At 43.0% G+C, this 14,452-nt stretch overlaps 1 protein-coding gene across 8 annotated transcripts in view; it reads right to left on the bottom strand.

Annotated features, from left to right (window-relative positions):
- CDC42BPA (CDC42 binding protein kinase alpha) overlaps nt 1-14,452 on the bottom strand; it is a 177,713-nt gene that overhangs the window by 79,583 nt on the left and 83,678 nt on the right. For all 8 annotated transcript variants that reach the window (XM_045817269.1, XM_045817254.1, XM_045817277.1 and 5 more), the window contains 3 exons: nt 11,910-12,076; nt 3,676-3,798; nt 1,069-1,202 (listed from right to left, as the gene is read on the bottom strand). In XM_045817269.1, coding sequence (XP_045673225.1) covers nt 1,069-1,202; nt 3,676-3,798; nt 11,910-12,076 — 424 coding nt within the window. The remainder of the gene's footprint in view (nt 1-1,068; nt 1,203-3,675; nt 3,799-11,909; nt 12,077-14,452) is intronic.

The following is a 14,452-nucleotide window of genomic DNA, read 5'->3' as shown; positions in this document are numbered from 1 at the left end:
TGAGTAGTCCTACCTTTAAATACGTAACAGTAACCACTAACATTACTACAATATTATTAAAACAAATACAACATCTACTATAAATTCCAAATATTAAATTGGCCATGAATTTAAATGACTCTATACACAACACTGCTTGAAACTATATCAAGAAAAAAGTAAAAATTCAATTAACTAACCTAATTCAATGTAACCTTTATAGATTTCTCCATTAGTGTTTTGTTATTAGCCACATCAGCAAAAGTTTGTTTTATTTTTAATTACCTCCATTTCTTTACTGAAAGCAAGACTTATAAATTTCCCGCAGAAGGATTTCTCTCTGTACTATCAATGTATCATACACGACATCACTGAATACAATTTATACTACACCGTAAGCCACTCATTTCTTTTTTGCATTGGTTAGTACTAATTCCAACATTTTAAAATATCGGTCAGTGAAAGGCGAGATACACACAAAGTGTAGTTTAAGCTAAGTATTTTCTCTAGTGCTTGAATTTTATTTTCCCTATTGGGCTGTGTTGGTGTCCCAGCTGTTACACGTTCTGTTGATGTGTATGATGCTGGTTAAGTGCTGCACAGAGTTCCTATGGAAATCATTTTAGTTTGTTCACCTATGCTTTAAAAGATGAACCGACATTTAAAAAAAATCACTAAAGCATTAAAGAAATCTTCTAATATAATCTTAAGAATGCTGATATCAGCAAGTCACAATGAAAATGTGCCTGTATCTTTAATTCGTACACAGAGACTAAACTGATTTTACTATTCTCCTATTTCTTCATAACATTTCTTTTTCAATAATTTTCATTTTTAATCAGTTCTTTGATTATTAACTTTCCAAAAAAACCCCCAAAAGATTCTGACCTTTAAAGCCTCAAGAATGTTTTTTCATTACTAGCTATTAATCAAATGACATACACCAAATAATTCTTAAATTTTAACCAACTTTTTACAGATAAAATACACACTACATTAGTATTATTATATATGAATACTTTCAATACACAAATTAAACAAAATTAAGAATTCAGAAAAGTCTTTAACAATCTATCTGTATTTTTTTACCTTATTTAATTCTTCCCGTTCTTGCTGCAACGTTTTGATTTGTTTTTCATAAGCCTTGATTTGTCTAAAAGCCTCATCTAGCTCTCGCCTCACTGAGTTAGCTTCTTCAAGTTGCTGTTCCAAGTGACTCGACTCTAAAAGAGACGACAATGTTTTGTTTACTATTTGTGCAAGAGATGGTGAGGAGCTAATGCCAATGTGAACTTGTACCAAGCGCCTTAAACAGCTATGAGAATAAAAAGGCCGTACTTCTAAAAACAGTACCTCCAGAACCAATGAAGAGCGTAGTAAAAGTAACGAAGAAGAAAACCAGCCGCACGCACAACGCAGGCAGCTTCTCCTGCCCTGCTGGCTGGCACCTGTGTGCTGATGGTCGTCAAGTCACTGTACGGTGGTTTTGCTTCCGATGTCGTGGCTCCGGATCACCCGACCTGGTTTCACTCGTGACGACTGAAGAGTACACTCTGGTTTCTAAAAGTAAGTGCCTGAACACCTTCCATCGAAGTCAGTTCCTCTGTTTTTCAGATAAAAACTGGGACTCAAGGGAGCGGAATACCGCACTGAGGGTCACTCGGCTGACTGAGTATCAGAGCTAAGACTCGGCACAGAAACACTTTTTCTTTCCCGTTTTCTTTGAGCCCACAAATTCTTGCATCAAACTCTCCAGAAAGCAATGATATTAAATAATGTTTAGCATTATTAGTTAAAGGAGATTACAAAATAAAGTAAAAGTATTAATTTTAGTCTATATTTAAATAATATTTAATAATAGATTGAAGTAAAATATTCCTGGCAATATTTAAAGAACTGAAGCCACTGAAAATAGAAAAATCGAAACACATTCACTGACAATTCTGTGCAGGGCGTTTCCTGTTCTTTACAGCCTTGTTGCTCTGAGTGTCACCCCAGCCGGGCTGCATCAGCACCCCCTGGCAGCTTGTTAGAGACGCAGGATCTCGGGACCCACTCCAAACCTACTGAACCAGACTCTGTATTTGAACACGATTCCTGGGTGACTTGTTCGCAAATTAAAGCATGCGAGCAAATGCATACATCATTGTGCACTGTTGAGTTTAATGTTGTCCATAAACGAGGCAGTGTTTATGATACGTCGGTCCAATAGTCAGAGTCACTGACGTGTGTCAGGGTGTCCCATACCAACTGGTTCTAGATTTCTTAAATTCAGTAATTTACTAATACTTAGTGCCCTAAAGTCACAGTCACAGATTTAATCATTTAAAAGTTTATCCATCTCAGGGGTTTTGAAAGTCTAAATGCTGCTACGGACAGCATAGTTTATTTTAGATCTCTGGAGTCGTCTGCGGAGCTGCGTTTGGTAAACCACAAAGGGGCTGAGACTGGAGTCGGGGGCGACCGGGAGAACGGTCTGAGGGTCTCTCTGACCCACGAGAGCACACGGTCGCAGCTCTTCCGTCATGCTCTCATTCCTATGATACTGTGCAGCTCTTCGGGGGCGAAACTGTACTTCTGACCCTGAGGGGCACAGCATCTCCCGGTGCCTCTATCCACTCACTAGATTTCTCCTCTACTTACATACCTTAGCGGAGGGGGTGGGAGGGGACAGACATGACTCCAAACCCTGAAAAAGTTTCCTATTTCACTCAGAAGAAAATCCAAAGTCCTTAAAACAGTAAAACCCTACTAGTCAGGAAAAGCCCTCTCCACCCCTGTGCTTGTCCAGCTCATCTCCTTCCATCCTCCCTGCACGCTCATTCCTTCCACCCCAGCCACGCTGTCGTCTGGGCCTCATTTGGACTCAAGAGGCCCATTCTAACCGTATGGCTTTTGCACTGGCTGGTCCTTCGGCTTGGAACGTAAGTTCCCAATTCAGCTGCATGGCCAGGCCCCTTCCCTTCTTCAGGTTTGTGCCCGAGGGTCACTTGCTCAATGAGGCTTACATCTGGACCACCCCACTTAAAATTCAAAAACTCCTCAGCTTGCACTTGTGACCCATTCCCCTTATTCTGCACTGTCTTTAAGCACTCATGCCTTCTAGCATTCCAAGAGCTTAAAACAACACCTGGTACACACAGTAGGTACTCAATAAATATTTGTTGAATGAATGTAATACATTAATGAATGGATACACTAGGTATATCAAGAGCTGTCAAAATTACTTTCAATCTATCTCAGCAATACACTGAAAAATAAACTTACAAAGAAAGTTTCACATGCCTTCATGCCTGTACACATGGAATTCTTTTGTCTTTCCCTCCTCACTCCTAACACTCTTTCCCCCACTCAAATGCATACTTTGCCAGACAAACTCCAATGAAGCATCCCAAACTAACAGGTCTTCTGGAAGACTCACCTTTGTGAACTAAAATCTGGGCTAGGTGCTTCACCTGTGTACCTACGTTTATTGTCCTTACAGCCTGCACACGTGTTCTGCAAAAACCACTCGTGCATCTTCTCCCCAGACCAACACGCGAGCTCCTGCAGAGCAGACGCCCGTCTTACTTCGCTTCCCCTCCCTGGCCCACAGCCCGAACCACGCAACACATGACAAATAACAAGCATTTTGTGTGCAAATAAAAGATTTTTAAAAATCTACTAAATTGAGTTAATAGTGAAACAGAAATTTACCTCTTACTTGTTTCCTTAGTTTTTCAATTTCTTCCTTCAAGCTTTTTATCTCCAAATCTTTGCTCGCCGCCAGGGGGCCGTCGACAGTGGAGTGCTGCAGGGCTTGGACGGTCTGCGTTGACTCTTAAACAAGTCAGTGCAAGAGAGAATCAGGAGTCGGGCCATGCTCTAAATTTTTAAAACTGACAGCATATGTATTTCTTTCTAGAGAAATCCTTATATAATTCTACTAATCAAAACATCTACCCACTGGGAAAAAAGCTTGTAAACACATTAACTTTAAATAAAAAAACTCCCCTGCATCTGTCCTCAACATGACAACACACAGCGGGGGCAGGAAAGCACCATCACGCGATGACCCCAAAGCACTGTCAGACCACATATGAAACACGGAGACGGTGTATGTGGAAGGTTTGGGGGTGTTAACACACAATATGCAGAAGGGCTGGCCTTCCGATTTTTATCTATGGAAGTTGAGGCCGATGTACAGATGACTTTGGCTCACCAGTTTGGTTAAACTAGAGATTTTTACCTTGGGGTTCTAGTTAGAAGATGCTAGAAGATCTAGGTATTAAAGAAACGTTAACTTCCTTGAGGCTTATCTCCAGATATTATCAAAAGATATTGAAAAAAAAAACACTTTAAAACCATTTATGTCAGAAATGAAACCACACTTGTCCTAAAATTGTTATTCTGCTATCTTATGGAGAGTTCCCAAACAGTAAGTCTCCACCTCGCCCCAGTGTTTTGTTCGCATAAATACCACTACCTGCTCTGCGCCAGTCACGCACCACACGGCCACGCCGGGCGGTAAGAAGCGCAGACGTCGTGGAGTGCGCTCAGCAAACCTTCTGACACGTGTGTGCTATGTTTCTACGTGGCGGGCGGCACAGACCTGTTTGCACCAGCATCACCACAAACAAATGACGAACGGTTGCTCTATGACTTTATGACATCTACGGTGTCACTAAGCCACAGGAATCTTTTAATTCCGTTATAAGCTTACAGGATCACCATGGTATATGGTGTATGGGGTCCACTGTTGACTGAAACGTCATTATATGGTGCATGATTGTACTTATTTATATACTGCGTTATGTAATTTGTTACTTAATTTATGTAATTACTTAAATATATTCCATATATAACCGACTGAGCTCCAAAGGACTGTGACCTTCAGAGGATAGATTTTTCTAATTCATCTTCACCACCCATACAGAGAATACCATCATCATCGTCATGCACAGTGGTTAATAAATATTTGTTAATTGGAATTAAAGGTGTAAAATACACCATATTGTGCAACCAATCATGATATTTTATGCCCAATAAGTAGTTCTTACATGTTTCTTCATCTCTGGGTTTGCTAAAAATTGGTGCTTTTTGTATTTATTGTTTATAAAGGAACACCCTTTGTCTATTCTAAAGACATCTAGGTTGGGAGGAAAGAATGAGGAGACATAAGAAGACCCAGTGGACATGAGCAGGAGCTGCTTTTCCCCCGACACCCCACACTCTGCAGGACGGGGGAGGGGTGTCCTTGCTCGTCTTTGTCACCGCTGTCCTCCCTGTACGTCCCAGGCCTGCTGCGATGCCCACTCCCTGTGTATATAGTGACCCACTGCCCTGCTCGTTCTTGGAACAACAGGTTTACACACTGTGCACTGCCCCCTTCCCATCACAACTCCGTCATCCCCAGTGACTCTAGCGTCAGAACAGACAATCCACCCAACACCGAGTCCGCCCAGGCACACAGATCCCCGGTGGCAGACTCGGTCAGGTGTTCGCCCAGCAGCGAGGCCTCTCTCTCTGCTTGTCAACCAGATCAGGTGTCAGGCTTCAGTGCGCACAGGTAAGTGGGCCCAGCCAAAACGGTGGATGGTAATCCCATTCTACATCACCAGTACTAGTTAAGAATTAGGTGTGTGACCTGGTTATACCTTAGAAGAAGTCAAGTAGGGGGCTTCACAGAAAGACTTTAATCTCCCACTAAGTAAGAGATGACAGAGAAAGGGAAACTTCTCTTCTGGGGTCTGTGGATGCGCGAAGACAGGACGTCTAGAACTTTGGCAGCACTGAGGGATCATGAGGGGACGCCAATGCGATCCCAGAGATGCCGACTCCATCTCAGCACTGAAACCGCCTACTTCCGATTTCAGTGAGACGATAAACCCATGTTGGTTAAGAACTCCACTACCCATAGCCCGAAACAAAGAAAGGGAAATCCCTTTCTGAGTGAAAATAACACAAACGTCTATACGTTACTTTCATCCACAACATTCGTCACTCAGGAAAAATTGTGAGACATTTGAAAAGCATGAAAGTGTGATCAATAATCAGGCGGAAAAAAACAGAAAATACAGACAGACCCACAAATAATTGCGCGGTTGGAATTCTCACACAAGGACTTTAAAAAAGAGAGAAAAACACAAAGATGAAAAATTTCCACAGAGAAATGCAAACGGTAAGAAAGAATCAAGCAGACATTACCGAACTAAGAGAGACAATATCTGAAATCAAGACTCAGCAGAGGATAGGAGCAATGAACCCGAAGGCCAGTCCACAGGAAATGTTCCAAGTAACCACAAAGAAACTAAGGGTGGGAGGAATGGGATAGGAAGTGTGGGCCACGGTCTAACATACAGACGCCACTGGAGTCCCGGAAGGGGAGGAGTGAACGAGGCAAAAAGACACATATGTACGTCCCCAGAGATTACAGTTCAGGATTTTCCGAAATTGATAAAAGATACCAATCAAGGTTCCAGAAGCTCGGTGCACCCCACACGGGATTGCACACCGGTACAAAGTAAACTGCACACTGGCACATTACAGTCCAACTGCTTAAAACGGAAGGAGGAGAAGACGCTGAGAGCGGGGAGAGGGAAACCAGCACACGTGCAAGAGACCCAGGCGGACAGCTCTTCTTTCGGACACAGCAGAGGCGGGAAAGCAGTGGGGTGGCATCTGACAGCAACGAAAGGGGGAAAGGCCAGACGTCCAATGCAGCAAAATGTCCTTCAAGACTGAAGGCCACGGCATCTCAAGACAAACTCTGAGGTTTTTGTCACACATCTAAAGAAATACTAAAGGAAGTTTTTCAGATTAAAGAGAAACGATTCCAGATGGGAACAAATCACTAGGGAGAAATAAAGAGCACTAAAAGGGTAAACATTTAGGTAAATAAAAAGATATTTTTACAAAATTAATGAGTAATAAATATTTAAAGTAACAAGAACATAAATGCATTGAGAGGTTTACAACACAGAGCTAAAATGTATGACAATGATCACACAAAGGACTGTTGTAAGGTTTTTACATTGTGAAGTGGTAAAAGTTATTTTTCAAAAAAACAGAGATAAATAAAATCGTTTAAAAATAAATAAATAATAAGAATTAAAAAAAAAATAGCACACACACAGATAAAGACCTAACAGAAAAAATGGGGAAGAACATTGAATAGGGACTTCACAAGACTATCCAAATGTATAGTAAATACATGAAAAGACACTCAAACTCATTACTTACTAGAGAAACACAAATTAAAATCATAGCAAACACCCTGGCTGGCGTAGCTCAGTGGATTGAGTGGGGGCTGCAAACCAAAGTGTTGCAGGTTCGATTCTCAGCCAGGGTACATGCCTGGGTTGCAGGCCATAACCCTCAGCAACCACACATTGATGTTTCTGTCTCTCTCTCTCTCTCTCTCCCTCCCTTCCCTCTCTAAAAAATAAATAAAATCTTAAAAAAAAAATCATAGCATACTCTAGTATACAGACACCAGAATTGCTAAAAATTGAAAACACACTACCCCTTGACCCAGAAATGCTACTCCTAGGTGGACATCCAAGAGAAGTAAGTACATATGACTGACAGAGAGAGAGAGAACTTTCTCAGAATTTAGGCTCATAACAGTCAATATCTGGAAATAACCCAAATGCTCAACAGCAACAAATCAGATGGAATGTTCTAAATGTTTGTGCCCTGCCTCCAAATTAATACGTCGAAATTCTAACTGCTCAAAGATGATGCTATTAGAAGACGGGGCCTTTGGTAGGTGCTTAAGTTTCAGAGTGGAGTCCTCATGCATGAAATCAGGGCCTCACAAAAGAAAGCCCTTGAAGACCCCAGCCCCTTCCACCAGGTGAGGACGCAGCGAGGAGGCACTGGCTATGAACCCGCACGTGACCATGGGGGCAGGCTGATCTTGGACTTCAGCTTCCAGGACTGTGAGAAATAAACTTCTGTGGTTTTTAAACCACCCAATATGTTGGATTTAGTTACACAAACCAGAACACACTAAGACATTAGATAAACACAATTTTAGTATTAACGTACAATGTAATACTAAACAGCAATATAAAAATAGAACAAACTATTAATGAATCCGTAACAGATGAATCTGAAAAACACAACGTGTTGAGTGCAAGAAGCCAGATACAAATGAGACCACACTGTATGATACAATTTATATGAAGTTCGAGAACAGGTAACATTAACTAACAAGAGTATTAAGACAGTGTTTACTGGAGAGTGGTGGAAAACAGAGGGGCCACGGGCATGGAGGAACTTTATGCTAAGGTAGGAGTGCTCTACACATTGACTGGGGGGAAGGTTACGTGACTGGGCACATACATGAACATTTATGCACACTTTGCTGTAGGTATAACACCATTTAAAAATCAAAGCAGAGTGACATCAGCGTCACGGTGACATGGGTCATTCCTCTTTCGACTCCCTGAGATTCACACTGAACTGGACAGCCATAACTGGACAAAAGTGCTTCTGACCAGCAGTCCAGTGCACCCGAGAGGTCCATCCCACTGTGGACCCACAGTGGGTAGACCTGACCCAGGGGGAGGCTCCAGAGCCGTGGGAGTTGCGGCAGAGGGGTGCCAGCAGAGCCCTTTCTGGGGGGGGGGTGGTGAGTCCAAGCCTGCCTGGCCCAGAGCACTGCAGCTGGGGGAACCATATGCTCTTTAGCAGCACCTGGCTTTCTGAGGCGAGGCCTCGGTAACTGGGGAGGGAGAGGAAAGGGAAGAGGACAGACAAATAGAGCTGAATTACATGCTGTCTGCCCACAGACCTCTGGGACTCCCCAACCTGAGGATCCCCCTACCAGGTCGGGAGCACACCCAGGGCCCCAGGTGCTAAGCACACACCTCCAGCTAACCGCCACCAGCATTTGAGCCTGTTTCAAGTCAGCTCCCTGAAGAGTAACCAAAACCTTGTGCTGCATTGCCACCTTCTGGAAAGCAAAAGAAACGCTTCTGGTTGCAAAGCTGTTCAACTGTTAGGAGAATCAAAGGAAACCAAGCCTTCCCTAAATGAGGAAGATATTTGCAGCTTCAAACGTGATGGCAGAGGCACGTTTCACACAACGCTGAAAGATCATAGTACTGCAGTACAAAAGGAAATGACAATTCTCCGGCAACCAAACTCACGGACACGGAATACTGCGATCTGACAGAGGATTCAAAATAGATGTTATGAAGACATTCAACAGAGTAAAAGGAAACTTAGAGAGGCAATTCAGTGAATTCAGGAATAAGATTGATGAACAAAATAAATAATTTCCCAAGGAGGCTGAAATTATAAAAGAACCAAGCAAAAATTCTGGAGCCGAAGAACTCAGCAGACGAGATGAAGCGTGCCTGAGATGCAGAGCACTGGAGACAGAGCAGACCACACGGAAGACAGAACAGCAGTCTGTGTAAGAGGTGTTACAAATGATTCAGGTGAAGAGGAGAGAGCATTAATTTTGTAAAAAGTGAAGAAAGCCAACAAGACTTGTCTGACTCCCTTAGAGTCAGACAGATAAATAACGGGTATATCAGAGGGACAAGAGAGGGAGAAGGAGGCAGAACATTTAAAGAAATAACAGCTGAGAACTTCTCAAACCTGGGGGGAGAACCAGACATCCAAGTCCAAGAAGCTGACAGAACACTTTATTACCTCAACGCAAAAAGACCTTCAACACACAGTCAAGTGATTTCAAGTCCATTGAAATCACACACAGTCTAAGTGATCGAAAGTCCATTATAAAGAACTAATTTTAAGGAAAGCCGGGGGAAAAAAAACCTACAAAGGAACCCTCATTAGGATATAAGCAGATTTCTCAGCAGAATGTCTGCAGTCCAGGAGAGAGGGGAATCACACACTCAAAGTATTGAAAGATAAAAATGGCCAGCCAAGAACACTCTAGCTAGCAACTTCCCCCTCTGCTATTAAGAAGCAAGGCTTTCCCAGGCGAACGAAGCTGAGGAACCTGCCCTACAAGAAATGTTGAAATGAGCTCTTCAACCTAAAATGGAAAGATGAAAGTACACAAAACTCTGATTAAGATGATAGCCAGAATTAGAAAAAACAGTAGCTCTATTTTAGAATAGTGTTTAACTCTTAGTATAGAATAAATGTTAAAGGAAAAAAGCATTGAAAATAACTATAGCTACTATAATTTGGTAACAAATTCACACTGGAGAGAGAATTTGTGACATCAGAAATATAAGAGGGGAGGTGAAAGAACTTTTATAGGTGAATGAAGATAAAGGACTATGAGCAGAAAAAACAGACTTTTATCCATGAGACATTTTATGTAACCCTCACGGTAACAACAAAGCGAAAATCTGGAGTACAGACATAAAACAAAAGGAGGGAGGGGGACATGAGCACATCACCAGGGAGAACCATCAACTTACAGAGGTAAACAGAAACAGAAAGTTATAGCATCCTCCTGGTATGCCAAGGTCGCAGGTTCGATCCCCAGCCAGGACACATACAAGAATTGACTAATGAGTACATTAATAAACGGATCAACAAATCAATGTCTATCAGTCTGTTTCTCTCTCCTCCCTCCTTCCTTCCTTCCTTCTCTAAAATCAGTAATAATTATTTAAATAAAAACAGAAACAGAAGGAAAAAGAAAAAAATGGAGATTAAAAATAACCAGAATGGAAAAAATAAGCAGTAAGTCCTTGCATATCAATAATCACCCTGAACGTAAATGGACTGAGTTCACCAATCGAAAAGCAGAGAGAGAGTGGCTGCTGGATTAGAAAACAGGGCCCAACTAGACGCTGCCTGAAGGAGACTCGTTTCAACGCTCAAGACACATCCAGGCTCCAAGTGCAGGGACCGAAGACAACATTCCAAGCAAGCAGAAACCAAAGCGAAGTGGGCACACTTGTATCAGGTCACACGGACTTCAAGGCAAAAACAGTGGGGGGACAAAAAGGTCCCTACATAATGATAAAGGGGTCACTGCATCCAGAAAATGTAACAGCTGCGAAGTATATGCTTCCAAACACGTAAGCACCAAATACATTAAGCAAATACTAACAGATGTGAAGGGAGAAATGGACCAAATGGAGTAACAGTAGGAGACTTCAGTACCCCAGTACCAACAACGGATAAATCATCCAGGCAGAAAACAAACAAGGAAACACTGGAATTGAACCATATTTCAGAACAAATGGACTTAACATCCGAGTTAAGGGGAAATCAGCAAATGGAACTAAGAATAACCAGTCGATGAGGAAAAAGAAAACCAGGAGATTAAAGAGCCCCCGGAGCCGAAAGAAGAAAGAGCTCCTTAGGAGAGGGAGGTGGGCGAGTGGTCCAGTGCCGCTGGGTCAAGGGACGAGCACTGGGAGAGCCTGCTGGGTTCTGCGGCACAGGGCGGGGAGGGGGCGAAGAGCTGCAGCTTTCAGGGCTGAGGAGCCACAGGGGGAAAAGTCCAGGATGAGAAGGGCTCCCTTCCCCCGGCAGTCCCATTTCCTCTCTCCGAGGTAATGACTCCCACACATCTCTCTCTACAGGGGTGGGCACAAGTAGGGTTACAGCTGTGAGCACACAAAACAGAGTTTTTCCTCGTATTATTATTTATATTATTTATCTTCTTTTTATTTTGTATCCATACTAATGATTTATCTTTTAGGTACTGATGGCTGGTCATTTAACCTACTTTGATCCGTGTGTGTGTGTGTGTGTGTGTGTGTGTGTGTGTTTACACATGTACACACAAATACCTGTGGGAAACAAATGCCATTTTGTTTCCTTATTGATTTTGTGAATTTACATAAATATTACACTGTATTCTGCATAAATTTCCACAACCTGATTTTTCCCTACTTCATTAAAAAATTTCTTTTCAAGATAAAGCAACCATTTATAATAAACAGCCCCTGACACTGAGTCCAATTCAAAAAGGAAACATATTATCTTTATAATATATTCACCTTGAAGCTTCCTACTAAGTTCAAGCTTTTCCTGTTCAAGGCGTTTAATTCTTCTTTCATAAGCTTCCGTGGCTAAGTTGTTATCCAGAGTCCTCTGGACGCTGGCATCGAGATCCAGGGAGGCGGGGCCTGCGGTGACTCTCAAACAGCTCCGGTCAGAAAGAACGCTGGAGGAAGGAAAAACATGTGGGTTTACACCGAAACACAAAGTTCAAAGAAAAAAGATAATCTTTTGAAACTGTTCATTTAAAACATGGATTTGAATACCTAGTTATGGTAGCAATCTAGAATGACAGAAGAACTTTTCTTTTTTGCAAGCTCAGCATAAATGACTTTTTAGAAGCATTTTTAACAATAAAAACTTCAATAGTCCAAATTACCCTGTATTTATATTAATAACCAAAAATTATAAAACGAAGTTTGCTGAGGGGTTGTTGGCAGTTTAAAACAAGACGTAACCACCTCAGTAAACTGGTGGTCAAAAGCACCACCATGGTCCTCTTTCCTGAAATTCAGAATTCAAATGTAAAATGCTTTCTTCAATGTAACACAGTTTAAATAAAAATATTTGAGGTACTGGACACGCAGCAGTGAGCAGAACAAAATGTGCCCAATGTAGAGTTTATTTTCCAGCGATGGAGAGGAGACAAAAATAACCAAGATAAGTAAAATATTCAGTACATTAGATAATATTAAATGCTAAAAAAAAAAAAGCAGGAAAGGAGGAAATAAAGTATTGAGAGGGAGGAAATAAAAATGCAGATAAAGTGGCCAGGAAAGTCATCACTCAGAAAGTAACTGTGAATAGAGCCCAGAGAGAGAGGGGACTCTGGGAACACTGGGGAGCAGCACTCCAGGCAGATGGAACAGAAGTGCAGAACCTGGAAATAAGAGTACGCCTGGCACACTCACGGGCCAGAAGGGAGGCCTGTGTGGCTGGCACGGAGTGAGCAAGGGGAAGAGCAGCAGTGGACGGAACCAGGAAGGCAAGTGAAGTGAGCCAGCCATACAGGGCCTTGTAAGAACTCTGGTTTGGAGTTAAGGCACAAAGTCACCAGAGGTGGGGGTGGTGGGGGTTGGTCCTGAGCAGGGGAATGCCATTATCTGACTTAACTTTGAACAGGATCACTCAGCCAGGTGCAGAGGAAATAAGAACCAAAGCCGTGAACATCTGAAGCAGGTGGGGAAGAGAGACTTGAAGGAGAACAGGAGGAGGTCTGGACGGGAGATGCACACGAGGAGGTGTGAGTAAGTATCCGTGAGAGCACCCGAGAGTGTACGTGGAAAAGACCCAAAGACGGAGCCGTGGGACAAGGGAGATCAGGAGGCAGCGGACGGGACTGAGGAGTGGCCAGAGGGTAAGGAGAAATCGGGAGTGCACGGAAGCCGAGAGAAGCGCGTGTTTTGATGGCAAACAGCCAGGACAAATTAGACGAGACCAGGCAAACCAGACAGACTAAGAAATGATCATTACATTTAGCAACATGGAGGCCGGTGGTGAGAGTGATGAAAGCCGTCTGCATGGAGGGTGGGAGCACAGACTTGACTGGAGCCGTGTAAGGAAAAAACAATGAGAAAAAAAGACAAAATAGAGGCAACGGTGGGAAGTAATTTTGCTGTAATGTGGAGCAGAGAAATGGCTGGTAGCAGGTAAAGAAAGTGGGGTTAGGAGAGATTTTACACTTTGCTGTAAGACGGGAGAAAACACTGCGTGTCTGTGGGCTGACGTGAATGATCTGATCGTGCAAACGACACAGAAAGGGAAAAACTGATGAGGTAGCAGTGAGTAGCAAGAGGGAGGGCGGGGAGGGAGGCCGGGGCAGATGGGCCTAGTCCACAGTTCACGCGTGACAGGAAGAGCGTGTGGGCCAGGGGTGTGCAGGACGCAAACGTGGTGATGGGAGCTGTGGAATTTTCTGCGGTTTGCTTCACCCTCTTGGTGAGAGAGGGAGAGAGGTCAGAGAGAGTGAGGACGACCGCATCCAGGGGAAAGTGTACAGGATGGGACAGCTCTCCAGGACAGTGGAAGCGTGTACACACACACACGACAGGGTGTATGAAAAGGAACCTGAGGTTGGTAATCGTGACTGGAAAGTGAGACCAGTAAAAACGGCTACATACTTTTTTCTAGACGCTGAACTGCACAGGTACAGGCAGAACAGTGCATTGTGATAATGAATGTCAACTTAGCAAAGCCAGTGTGACAAAATGGGACAGTCAAGGAATTGAGGGACACTCACAAGGAGTTATCACAGTCGCTGTCAAGGAAATCGAAACGGGGTGAGGGGGAAAGAGAAGAGATGAGTGGAACAAGGGCTGGTGAAAAGAAGGTGAAGATTAATGAGTTGCAAGTTCTGTCTCTTGACGCCTAGAGAGTATTTGCTCAACAGCAAGGGAGTTCTCCTATTTCCTGCCCCATTGCTGTTAGACTTGGAGCTATCTGTCCTAGCCTTTCTCCCCCAAAATGAGTTATGATTCTTTTTGTTCTATTCGTTTTGAAACGTCTAACAGCCCAGCAGTAGCTTCACACTATTTTTATTTTT

The sequence above is a fragment of the Phyllostomus hastatus genome, unplaced genomic scaffold (assembly GCF_019186645.2).
Source record: "Phyllostomus hastatus isolate PE091 unplaced genomic scaffold, TTU_PhHast_1.1 phas_contig_148, whole genome shotgun sequence".
Classification (NCBI taxonomy): Eukaryota; Metazoa; Chordata; class Mammalia; order Chiroptera; family Phyllostomidae; genus Phyllostomus; species Phyllostomus hastatus.
Note: the sequence above shows the minus strand (reverse complement) of the source record. Positions and strands in the feature narration are given on the sequence as shown.